The sequence below is a fragment of the Sebastes fasciatus genome, chromosome 16, assembly GCF_043250625.1.
Source record: "Sebastes fasciatus isolate fSebFas1 chromosome 16, fSebFas1.pri, whole genome shotgun sequence".
In the NCBI taxonomy this organism is placed as follows: Eukaryota; Metazoa; Chordata; class Actinopteri; order Perciformes; family Sebastidae; genus Sebastes; species Sebastes fasciatus.
The window spans coordinates 14,434,983-14,448,198 of NC_133810.1; the positions used below are offsets into that span (position 1 = coordinate 14,434,983).

Genomic DNA, 13,216 nt, shown 5'->3' on the forward strand with positions numbered 1-13,216 from the left:
GTGAAGATTTGGTTTATTGATCATACAAATTGATCAGTGGCATATATTGGTTTCATGTCTTGATTCTGTGTTGAACTGTTTTTTTTATTTTCATTTATTGTGTGCTGAATTTGTGATACAAAGAGGTTGTGTTACAGTAATTTATTCACTTAATGGTTAAGTAAAGAGAAATAGAACTAAGCTCATGAAAAGGGCTAACTGAGATAAAAAAGAGAACTTAGTACTGAGTCAATTTAAAGAAAAACAAGAAACTAAATTACAACTTTAAGGCGCCTAAATTGAAAAAATCTCCTGAACTTAAATAGGTTTAAATCAAACCAGAGTGAAATAGAATAGGGAGAAATACATGTTTTCTGAGATTTGGGGTTTTATTTTCAATGGTTTCCAGGGATTTAAATGCACAATTCCTGTGTGGTGTGTGAAATGTGTAATTTTGGTACCAATTAATGTGTATGTGTACTACTAACTTTTCTATATAAATAAGCCGGCAGTTCAAACTTACTTCTTGGTCTGTGGTCTGTTATTCTTGAGTGCTAGTTATAAACTGCTCCTCAGAACCTAGAACTGGTCCTAGCTATCTGTAAATACCTGCAGTGCTACACATATCTTGAGGTCAGAGGTCAAGGGACCCCTTTGAAAATGGCAATGCCAGCTTTTCCTCGCCAAAATTTAGTGTAAGTTTAGAGCGTTATTTAACCTCCTTCACGACAAGCTAGTATGACATGGTTGGTACCAATGCATTCCTTAGGTTTTCTAGTTTAATATAATGCCATTATCTTCACTTAAGCATCAAAACTGAGCCTGCATTATTATGTCGTTAACTTTGACAGCCCTGCTATTATTTACTTATCATTACTGTCTCTTCTCTCTTTTCTCTTCTTTCAGAGGACTCAAAAGGACACATATAGATCATTTAGGTCAACTAAGTTAAGTTACCAACATTTTGTCTTTCATTTACCAGCCAACATCCCAGCGTGGGTTAATGTGGCTCATGTAGTGTATCAATAAAACCTCACTCAGGCTTTACAGCACAGTTTGATCCAGATTTTAATCTAAACAGTTACAGTAGGTGAACATCAGTGCAGTTCATGTAAAGTTTCTAAATGAAGACCTACACTCAATGATAACAAACAGAACTCCAATGAGTCTTTGATTTATTTGAATGTTGTTTTCACGTGATGATACAAGAGGGCAGTCAGATTCAGAGTCACATTATTTGATGCAGTAAATCGCAGTGTAAACGATAAAACGACATTCTTACAGTGGGAAGAGAAGGGAGCCACTGAAGGTGTTGTGGTTATCTGAATTATCATAGACAGAATGGCCTAATGGGAGAACCAGGTGAATCTCATCTCCTGCTAACAGCTCCAAGACAACAGAGTTAGTGAAATACTCATGAGTCCCCTTATTCGAGTCCACATTATACATGATCCTCTGGTTGTTCTTGTACACTAATACACCCATATGACCTGTGAGGTTACTCAACAGAGTGAACTGGAGATAGTAGACGCCTTTGACTGGTGCTGTGAAGAAACCTACAGAGTAAGAGGAGAAAATGAAAAACAGTAACAACTGATTTATGTAGATTTACATGACCACATGTGTTCATGTGACCTGCAGTATATTTACCTGTAGCTGGATTATAAGCATTGCCAATGTTGGTGAAGACCTTGCTGTATTTCAGTGTGATGTCTGTGTTGTATGGTCCAACAAGTCCTGCATTAGTCAGAGCTGTATAAAAGGCCACCTTTGGTTTCTCTGTTAACACAAAAAAAATCAATGTATCATTAAACTTTACCTGGTGCCTGCGTGTCTGCATGCCTGCGTGCCTGCGTGCCTGCGTGCCTGCGTGCCTGCGTGTCTGCGTGTCTGCGTACCTGCATGCGTTGTGAATATGAAGATATAATCATCACCTGCATTTTCTCTCTCCAGCTGGTCAATCCTGGACTTGATAAGGAGAAGTTCACTCTCACTGCTGCTCAGTCTGGTCTGCAGGTCTGGAGTTAATACAGTGACAGTGAATTACAGAGCAGAACTGTTAACAGGCACAATCTTGACCCTCATCTAATCTGTTGACCCAATACTCATGTACTAGAGACTAAACCATATTTATCTCTCACTGTCCAACGAGTCCTCATGCCTAAATGACAAAATAGTCAATGTCAGTGTTGTTCAAAACAACCAATATTACTGTTACAAATGAGTCTTTTCCCATTCGAGTGGGTCCACCACTTTGGTGCAGGACAAGTTGGACCACACAACACAGACATCACACTGAAATACAGCAAGGTCTTCACCAACATTGGCAATGCTTATAATCCAGCTACAGGTAAATATACTGCAGGTCACATGAACACATGTGGTCATGTAAATCTACATAAATCAGTTGTTACTGTTTTTCATTTTCTCCTCTTACTCTGTAGGTTTCTTCACAGCACCAGTCAAAGGCGTCTACTATCTCCAGTTCACTCTGTTTGGTAACCTCACAGGTCATATGGGTGTATTAGTGTACAAGAACAACCAGAGGATCATGTATAATGTGGAGTGGAATAAGGGGACTCATGAGTATTTCACTAACTCTGTTGTCTTGGAGCTGTTAGCAGGAGATGAGATTCACCTGGTTCTCCCATCAGGCAAATCTGTCTATGATAATGCAGATAACCACAACACCTTCAGTGGCTCCCTTCTCTTCCCACTGTAAGGATGTCGTTTTATCGTTTACACTGCGATTTACTGCATCAAATAATGTGATTCTCAATCTGACTGCTCTCAACAACTATCTGATGGATTAATATAAAATTATGTAAAGACATTCATGGTCTCCAGAGGATGAATCCTTACTGACCATGAGGTTGACATTTGTGGTTTTGTGCAAAATTCACAACAACTATTGGATGGATTAACCTGAAATTTAGTACACACATTCATGTCCCCCTCAGGATGAATTTTTATCACTTAACTTTTCATCTAGCACCATCATCAGGTCAAAATTGTGTCCAACACCTTGGTTTATGACCAAATACGGAAATATTTTAAACACTTTTTTAGGCTCTTTTTCCTTTTTAGAAAAGCAGAAACTAAAATTTGATTCTACGATGTGATATATGAAAACTTTAACATAGGTTCAAATAATAGCATTTATTTGTATTCATTCTCTCCAGCTGGTCAATCCTGGACTTGCTAAGGAGAAGTTCACTCTCACTGCTGCTCAGTCTGGTCTGCAGGTCTGGAGTTAATACAGTGACAGTGAATTACAGAGCAGAACTGTTAACAGGCACAATCTTGACCCTCATCTAATCTGTTGACCCAATACTCATGTACTAGAAACTAAATGTCCATGACGAGATTAAACCATAATTAACTCTCACTGCCCAACGATTCCTCATACCATAAGCTGTGTTCACACTAAACGCAAAGTGAATTTTTGCCTCACTTTACTCGCGTGAGTTTGACCGCCGGGATCATTTGTGTTCATTCACATCATTTGCGCTGGACACATCGGAGAGGGTTTACCTCCATGTAGATAACAACAATGTTTCATCAACCATGGCTGAAATAACCACTATTGCTGCTTTGTATATGTTGTGGAAGTCCCAGATACGTCGGAACACCGAACGCCGTCGTGTCTGGTTTCCTAAAATCATCCGGTGGTGCTCGGTGAATTTCACCAAGCTGTATTTTCTGTATCTAGCAAGCCACACACCGCTACAGCGGTATAGACTCAAAATAAACAGATCAAAATGATGCCGAAATTACTACATAACGATGCAGCAGGTCAGCTGGCCCACTGTTGTGATCCGTCAACCGAACCAGACTCTTCGGACTCTGCTCCAGCTCCGCTTTAACTAGCTTTGTTTGAGGGGGGGGCAAAATTAGCCGCTATGCAAAATGTGTTACTTGATGACATCACCACGTTACGGTAGAAAAGGCGGGACTTCAATCAAGGCATTTCAGGCAGTTCAGGAGCAGTGTTTCTGTGGGGGAGAGTAGCTCCCTTTGGTGTGGACTTTGGGCTTTGTAACTTTGCAGACCTTTTACACGCATAAGAAAACTATATAACACACTAAAGGAAAGGGAAAAAGCACAAAAGCATAATAGGTCCTCTTTAACACATTAAAATAATATAATTAAAATAAACAAACATGATACTTATTAAACCATCAGGTTTTGTCAGTGAAATACCTGCATTCTCTTTTTCTAGGTCACTTGTTTTGCTCTCGATGGCCGTCAGTCTAGTTTCTTGGACTGAAAAACAGAAGAAGTTAGATTTTTGTTTGTGAATGGTTAAATTCATTTTTAAAACTGTTTAAAATAACACAATTAAGTCTTGTATTTTTCATTAAATATAGGTAGATAATCTTATCCATAGCACATAGGTTTTTAAACATTCATTCTGGAGCTCACATTTAGTGCATCAGTGCACTGATACACTTCAGACTGTTAAAGGACAACATTATCAACACTCAACAGGAAAAGTAACCAGTCAGTACCTGAATTCTCTCTCTGCAGCATCTCCACGTACACCTTGGTGACGATCAGCTCAGTTTTCAGTTCATTCACCAGGCTCTCGCTATCCTTCACTATGGCCTCCATGTTCCTCAGCTCCACCTTGAGCTCCACCACCATGTCTCTCAGCGCCCTCACCTCGGCCCAGATGTCAGAGGTGGTTTGCTTTGTGGTCTGCTCGGTCGATTCCTCAACTGCATCTCTTGGAGCCGTCTCCTGAAACTCTCTGATCTCACCCACCTCGCCGAGGCCTCCACCATCCCCCTGAGCCCCTGACCTACACAGACCGAGCAGCAACAGCAGCGAAACAACAACAACCCTCATTGTCCAGTTACACGTCTTCACAAACAGTGAATGAGTGGTAAACAGTGGTAGAGTTGGCCCGTCTTATATAGTCTCCAAACTCCAGCCGGCTGAACGAATGGGAAAAACAACAGGTGTTTTTGTTTGATAGTTTGATTCAAGGCCTCAGATGATTCACTATGATCTCTGTGCAAGTGAGAAAATACAAGCTGCTACTGGCTGGTGGAACACTTTTATCATGATACCCTTTGCATGCAGTCACAGCTGTGCATACACCGAGTTTATTAATACACACTCAGACAAACGCTCAGAGAAACACACTCATCCTAATGCTGAAGCCTTTTAGTGTGACTGAGGGTTATCTGATTAAATTCAGAGAAGGGAGTAAAACTTTTTTCTTCTCTCTGTCTCACTACTTATCTCATTCTCTCTGATATATTATAAATTAATATACAAACTGTCCTCTGTTAGAACATTATGATAGTCTGTTACATCTTATGATTGTTTATACTATACATTATTTGTTAAATCATTGAAGCCCACAGAAAGTTAAAGGTTAACTTTGATATTTTTCAACCTGGACCCTATTTTCCCATGTTTTTGTGTCCAAGCAACTAATGGTGACCACAATTTTTGAAACTGGTCCAGTAATGAGGGAGAACGCTGTAGCTTCCAGCGGCTAAACGAGCTGCAATGTAATCATTTGGGGCACCCTGGCACCGTCAGTTTACGTCAACTAAAAGTGCTTGTTTTTGCCACTGACAGGCTCATATTGTTATTATAAGTGTCTGACAACATTATGGAAAGGATCCTACAGAGAAATGCAATGTTTTCTTTCCTTTTTTTCCCTGTTTGTCATTTGACTTTTTGCCGGAAGTGAGTGAGAGTGAGTGAGAGTGCCACAATGGATCTGAACAATGTAGAAAGCATGACTGACCCAGATGATATTCATACTTGTCTCCTAGTATTGTGAAACACTGCTATCTGGTGGTCAGCGGTGCACACAGACACATCAGACCCCGTCAGATCAAAATAACCATCCATCTATCCATCTATCCCCATTATACCAGCAGATGTTTTTATGACCCAATGGGAAAAAAATCTGATTATGTTTAACATCAAAGGCATTTTAGTTTGCCAAATTTATATATTCAAATAGCTACAGCATTTTCTGTTATTTGCATGTATTATCACACGAGCACATTTTGCTTTTAAACTTGAAAGGACTCAGAGTTCACGTGTACATTTTTCTTGCAAGTCTGTAAGCAAATATTATTGATATTAAGTCAATTTCATTTTGACAGCCCTACACCCAGAATACTGTATATGTTCTTATTGACATGGTCTTATAGCATGAATAGAATAGAAAATGTAAACAGAGCATTGAACAGTGTTTTTAGTACTTGGGAAGCAGACATCACATGTACAGCTTTTTAGATAAGACAGATGTTCTGTGTTTTGCTCAGTGATTGTCTGTAAAAATGATTCACAAGAACACAAACACTGTCACCTTGTGGTTAACCTTGAGATCATCACAAGACACCATACTTTTACCAGCAAATATATTTAATATAGTCAAGCACAAATGTAACCTAGGTTAATATAACCTTAAGCAAAAAAAAGGTTAAACAAATAAATACAATGTAAGCAAATTAAATGACATTTGTTATTAAGTTCATTAACATTTACAGTCATAATTGTAGTTTACATGGTTGATTTTTCTATTTTACTTTGTGTACTGTTCCTTTAAACACCTGAAACAGCGAATCAGTGCAACTGTAGCGTCACTTGCTGGTGAGAGAGGAGTCATGAATGAATGAAAAAGAGAAGAGAAATAAGAGTAGAGAAGCAAGTTTTATGAGTTTTCTTTCCATTTTTGGAGGATTTTGTGTTCACCTTCTGTCCACGTTGCTGGACTCTGTTTCTTTTGTTTGAGAGTTGAACGAGGATTTGGCCAGGTATTTTAGTTGAGAGGATCGTTTGGTGTTTACACACCCGAAGCTGGAGAATTAAGATGAAGAGCCACCTGAAGGAGAAATGGAGTTGGATGTGCGTCTGCTTCTGCAAGGTCAACCTCCACTTCAGAGATAAGGACACTGATTCATACTCCTGGATCGTGGTAGGACTAAACCTTCAGTGGAGTTCATTTGGACTTATAAAGGACTTAACAAAAGGACTGATTACACAAGAAGTTGTGAAGATTTGGTTTATTGATCATACAAATTGATCAGTGGAATATTTTGGTTTCATGTCTTGATTCTGTGTTGAACTGTTTTTTTTAATTTCATTTATTGTGTGCCGAATTTGTGATACAAAGAGGTTGTGTTACAGTAATTTATTCACTTAATAGTTAAGTAAAGAGAAATAGAACTAAGCTCATGAAAAGGGCTAACTGAGATAAAAAAGAGAACTTAGTACTGAGTCAACTTAAAGAAACACAAGAAACTAAATTACAACTTTAAGGCGCCTAAGTTGAAAAAATCTCCTGAACTTAAATAGGTTTAAATCAAACCAGAGTGAAATAGAATAGGGAGAAATACATGTTTTCTGAGATTTGGGGTTTTATTTTCAATGGTATCCAGGGATTTAAATGCACAATTCCTGTGTGGTGTGTGAAATGTGTAATTTTGGTACCAATTAATGTGTAAGTGTACTACTAACTTTTCTATATAAATAAGCCGGCAGTTCAAAGTTACTTCTTGGTCTGTGGTCTATTATTCTTGAGTGCTAGTTATAAACTGCTCCTCAGAACCTAGATCTGGTCCTAGCTATCTGTAAATACCTGCAGTGCTACACATATCTTGAGGTCAGAGGTCAAGGGACCCCTTTGAAAATGGCAATGCCAGCTTTTCCTCGCCAAAATTTAGTGTAAGTTTAGAGCGTTATTTAACCTCCTTCACGACAAGCTAGTATGACATGGTTGGTACCAATGCATTCCTTAGGTTTTCTAGTTTAATATAATGCCATTATCTTCACTTAAGCATCAAAACTGAGCCTGCATTATTATGTCGTTAACTTTGACAGCCCTGCTATTATTTACTTATCATTACTGTCTCTTCTCTCTTTTCTCTTCTTTCAGAGGACTCAAAAGGACACATATAGATCATTTAGGTCAACTAAGTTAAGTTACCAACATTTTGTCTTTCATTTACCAGCCAACATCCCAGCGTGGGTTAATGTGGCTCATGTAGTGTATCAATAAAACCTCACTCAGGCTTTACAGCACAGTTTGATCCAGATTTTAATCTAAACAGTTACAGTAGGTGAACATCAGTGCAGTTCATGTAAAGTTTCTAAATGAAGACCTACACTCAATGATAACAAACAGAACTCCAATGAGTCTTTGATTTATTTGAATGTTGTTTTCACGTGATGACACAAGAGGGCAGTCAGATTCAGAGTCACATTATTTGATGCAGTAAATCGCAGTGTAAACGATAAAACGACATCCTTACAGTGGGAAGAGAAGGGAGCCACTGAAGGTGTTGTGGTTATCTGAATTATCATAGACAGAATGGCCTAATGGGAGATCCAGGTGAATCTCATCTCCTGCTAACAGCTCCAAGACAACAGAGTTAGTGAAATACTCATGAGTCCCCTTATTCGACTCCACATTATACATGATCCTCTGGTTGTTCTTGTACACTAATACACCCATATGACCTGTGAGGTTACTCAACAGAGTGAACTGGAGATAGTAGACGCCTTTGACTGGTGCTGTGAAGAAACCTACAGAGTAAGAGGAGAAAATGAAAAACAGTAACAACTGATTTATGTAGATTTACATGACCACATGTGTTCATGTGACCTGCAGTATATTTACCTGTAGCTGGATTATAAGCATTGCCAATGTTGGTGAAGACCTTGCTGTATTTCAGTGTGATGTCTGTGTTGTATGGTCCAACAAGTCCTGCATTAGTCAGAGCTGTATAAAAGGCCACCTTTGGTTTCTCTGTTAACACAAAAAAAATCAATGTATCATTAAACTTTACCTGGTGCCTGCGTGTCTGCATGCCTGCGTGCCTGCGTGCCTGCGTGCCTGCGTGCCTGCGTGTCTGCGTGTCTGCGTGCCTGCGTGCCTGCATGCGTTGTGAATATGAAGATATAATCATCACCTGCATTTTCTCTCTCCAGCTGGTAAATCCTGGACTTGATAAGGAGAAGTTCACTCTCACTGCTGCTCAGTCTGGTCTGCAGGTCTGGAGTTAATACAGTGACAGTGAATTACAGAGCAGAACTGTTAACAGGCACAATCTTGACCCTCATCTAATCTGTTGACCCAATACTCATGTACTAGAGACTAAACCATATTTATCTCTCACTGTCCAACGAGTCCTCATGCCTAAATGACAAAATAGTCAATGTCAGTGTTGTTCAAAACCACCAATATTACTGTTACAAATGAGTCTTTTCCCATCCCAGTGGGTCCACCACTTTGGTGCAGGACAAGTTGGACCACACAACACAGACATCACACTGAAATACAGCAAGGTCTTCACCAACATTGGCAATGCTTATAATCCAGCTACAGGTAAATATACTGCAGGTCACATGAACACATGTGGTCATGTAAATCTACATAAATCAGTTGTTACTGTTTTTCATTTTCTCCTCTTACTCTGTAGGTTTCTTCACAGCACCAGTCAAAGGCGTCTACTATCTCCAGTTCACTCTGTTTGGTAACCTCACAGGTCATATGGGTGTATTAGTGTACAAGAACAACCAGAGGATCATGTATAATGTGGAGTGGAATAAGGGGACTCATGAGTATTTCACTAACTCTGTTGTCTTGGAGCTGTTAGCAGGAGATGAGATTCACCTGGATCTCCCATCAGGCAAACCTGTCTATGATAATGCAGATAACCACAACACCTTCAGTGGCTCCCTTCTCTTCCCACTGTAAGGATGTCGTTTTATCGTTTACACTGCGATTTACTGCATCAAATAATGTGATTCTCAATCTGACTGCTCTCAACAACTATCTGATGGATTAATATAAAATTATGTAAAGACATTCATGGTCTCCAGAGGATGAATCCTTACTGACCATGAGGTTGACATTTGTGGTTTTGTGCAAAATTCACAACAACTATTGGATGGATTGCCCTGAAATTTAGTATACACATTCATGTCCCCCTCAGGATGAATTTTTATCACTTAACTTTTCATCTAGCACCATCATCAGGTCAAAATTGTGTCCAACACCTTGGTTTATGACCAAATACGGAAATATTTTAAACACTTTTTTAGGCTCTTTTTCCTTTTTAGAAAAGCAGAAACTAAAATTTGATTCTACGATGTGATATATGAAAACTTTAACATAGGTTCAAATAATAGCATTTATATGTTATAGAAAATAATAGCAATAGAAAATAACAAACCATAAAACTTATTAAACCTTCATGTTTGTCAGTGAAATACCTGTATTCTCTTTTTCTAGGTCACTTGTTTTGCTCTCGGTGGCCGTCAGTCTAGTTTCTTGGACTGAAAAACAGAAGAAGTTTGATTTTTGTTTGTGAATCGTTAAAGGAATTTATAAAACTGCTTAAATAACACAATCAGCACTGTTGTGTTTTTAATTAAATATAGATTAATTATTTTATCCACAACATATAGATTTTTTAAAAAGATTTTTTTCAGGAGCTCACAATAAGTGCATCAGTGCACTGACACACATCATCACCTGCATTTTCTCTCTCCAGCTGGTCAATCCTGGACTTGCTAAGGAGAAGTTCACTCTCACTGCTGCTCAGTCTGGTCTGCAGGTCTGGAGTTAATACAGTGACAGTGAATTACAGAGCAGAACTGTTAACAGGCACAATCTTGACCCTCATCTAATCTGTTGACCCAATACTCATGTACTAGAAACTAAATGTCCATGACGAGATTAAACCATAATTAACTCTCACTGCCCAACGATTCCTCATACCATAAGCTGTGTTCACACTAAACGCAAAGTGAATTTTTGCCTCACTTTACTCGCGTGAGTTTGACCGCCGGGATCATTTGTGTTCATTCACATCATTTGCGCTGGACACATCGGAGAGGGTTTACCTCCATGTAGATAACAACAATGTTTCATCAACCATGGCTGAAATAACCACTATTGCTGCTTTGTATATGTTGTGGAAGTCCCAGATACGTCGGAACACCGAACGCCGTCGTGTCTGGTTTCCTAAAATCATCCGGTGGTGCTCGGTGAATTTCACCAAGCTGTATTTTCTGTATCTAGCAAGCCACACACCGCTACAGCGGTATAGACTCAAAATAAACAGATCAAAATGATGCCGAAATTACTACATAACGATGCAGCAGGTCAGCTGGCCCACTGTTGTGATCCGTCAACCGAACCAGACTCTTCGGACTCTGCTCCAGCTCCGCTTTAACTAGCTTTGTTTGAGGGGGGGGCAAAATTAGCCGCTATGCAAAATGTGTTACTTGATGACATCACCACGTTACGGTAGAAAAGGCGGGACTTCAATCAAGGCATTTCAGGCAGTTCAGGAGCAGTGTTTCTGTGGGGGAGAGTAGCTCCCTTTGGTGTGGACTTTGGGCTTTGTAACTTTGCAGACCTTTTACACGCATAAGAAAACTATAACACACTAAAGGAAAGGGAAAAAGCACAAAAGCATAATAGGTCCTCTTTAACACATTAAAATAATATAATTAAAATAAACAAACATGATACTTATTAAACCATCAGGTTTTGTCAGTGAAATACCTGCATTCTCTTTTTCTAGGTCACTTGTTTTGCTCTCGATGGCCGTCAGTCTAGTTTCTTGGACTGAAAAACAGAAGAAGTTAGATTTTTGTTTGTGAATGGTTAAATTCATTTTTAAAACTGTTTAAAATAACACAATTAAGTCTTGTATTTTTCATTAAATATAGGTAGATAATCTTATCCATAGCACATAGGTTTTTAAACATTCATTCTGGAGCTCACATTTAGTGCATCAGTGCACTGATACACTTCAGACTGTTAAAGGACAACATTATCAACACTCAACAGGAAAAGTAACCAGTCAGTACCTGAATTCTCTCTCTGCAGCATCTCCACGTACACCTTGGTGACGATCAGCTCAGTTTTCAGTTCATTCACCAGGCTCTCGCTATCCTTCACTATGGCCTCCATGTTCCTCAGCTCCACCTTGAGCTCCACCACCATGTCTCTCAGCGCCCTCACCTCGGCCCAGATGTCAGAGGTGGTTTGCTTTGTGGTCTGCTCGGTCGATTCCTCAACTGCATCTCTTGGAGCCGTCTCCTGAAACTCTCTGATCTCACCCACCTCGCCGAGGCCTCCACCATCCCCCTGAGCCCCTGACCTACACAGACCGAGCAGCAACAGCAGCGAAACAACAACAACCCTCATTGTCCAGTTACACGTCTTCACAAACAGTGAATGAGTGGTAAACAGTGGTAGAGTTGGCCCGTCTTATATAGTCTCCAAACTCCAGCCGGCTGAACGAATGGGAAAAACAACAGGTGTTTTTGTTTGATAGTTTGATTCAAGGCCTCAGATGATTCACTATGATCTCTGTGCAAGTGAGAAAATACAAGCTGCTACTGGCTGGTGGAACACTTTTATCATGATACCCTCGCATGCAGTCACAACTGTGCATACACCGAGTTTATTAATACACACTTAGACAAACACTCAGAGAAACACACTCATCCTAATGCTGAGGCCTTTTAGTGTGACTGAGGGTTATCTGATTACATTCAGAGAAGGGAGTAAAACTTTTTTCTTCTCTCTGTCTCACTACTTATCTCATTCTCTCTGATATATTATAAATTAATATAAAAACTGTCCTCTGTTAGAACATTATGATAGTCTGTTACATCTTATGATTGTTTATACTATACATTATTTGTTAAATCATTGAAGCACACAGAAAGTTAAAGGTTAACTGTACCCTTTTTTCCCATGTTTTTGTGTCTAAGCATCTAATGGTGACAACAATTTTTGAAACTGGTCCAGTACTGAGGGAGAAAGCTATAGCTTCCAGCGGCTAAACGGGCTGCAATGGAACAATTTGGGGCAACTTGGCACTGTCAGTTTACGTCCACTAAAAGTGCTTGTTTTTGCCACTGACAGGCTCAGATTGTTATTATAAGTGTCTGACAACATTATGGAAAGGATCCTACAGAGAAATGCCACTTTTTCTTTCCTTTTGCTTCCTGTTTGTCATTTGACTTTTTGCCGGAAGACAACGGTGGAAACGTGAGTGAGAGTGCCTAGAATGATTACATTGCGGCTTGTTTGGCGGCTGCAGCGATTTTGTCCCCATTAGTCACTTAGAAACAAAAACATGGGAAAATAGGGTTGAAAAACACCAAAGTTATTCTTTAATAATTGTTCTCCTGAGCCTTCTGGTGGAACCAAAATACTTTAACTCAGTCTGGTGAG

At 39.5% G+C, this 13,216-nt stretch overlaps 1 protein-coding gene across 2 annotated transcripts; it reads right to left on the reverse strand.

Annotated features, from left to right (window-relative positions):
* Positions 1–1,121: 1,121 nt before the first annotated feature.
* On the reverse strand, positions 1,122–12,277 carry LOC141752893 (uncharacterized). Of its 2 annotated transcripts, XM_074611137.1 has the most exons (9): positions 11,839–12,277; positions 11,531–11,593; positions 10,493–10,576; positions 10,231–10,293; positions 8,925–9,008; positions 4,183–4,245; positions 1,914–1,997; positions 1,630–1,758; positions 1,122–1,535 (listed from the first exon to the last, which is right to left on the reverse strand). In XM_074611137.1, the coding sequence occupies exons 1-9, from the start codon at positions 12,176–12,178 to the stop codon at positions 1,258–1,260; spliced, it is 1,188 nt and encodes a 395-aa protein (XP_074467238.1). In that variant the 5' UTR covers positions 12,179–12,277; the 3' UTR covers positions 1,122–1,257. The 2 variants fall into 2 exon arrangements, with proteins under 2 accessions (XP_074467238.1, XP_074467239.1); XM_074611138.1 differs by lacking the exons at positions 1,122–1,535; positions 1,630–1,758; positions 1,914–1,997; positions 4,183–4,245 and adding exons at positions 8,125–8,538; positions 8,633–8,761 and having other exon boundaries at positions 11,839–12,267.
* Between the last annotated feature and the right edge of the window lie 939 nt (positions 12,278–13,216).

What these genes read in the sequence shown, in the direction of transcription:
- LOC141752893 (XM_074611137.1), bottom strand. Translation starts at nt 12,178, where the DNA reads ATGAGGGTTGTTGTTGTTTCGCTGCTGTTGCTGCTCGGTCTGTGTAGG. An exon ending in CCTAGAAAAAGAGAATACAG is followed by an intron (nt 9,009 to 10,230) that starts GTATTTCACTGA and finishes TATTAACTCCAG; the next exon opens with ACCTGCAGACCAGACTGAGC. An exon ending in GCTGGAGAGAGAAAATGCAG is followed by an intron (nt 4,246 to 8,924) that starts GTGATGATTATA and finishes TCTGTTTTTCAG; the next exon opens with TCCAAGAAACTAGACTGACG.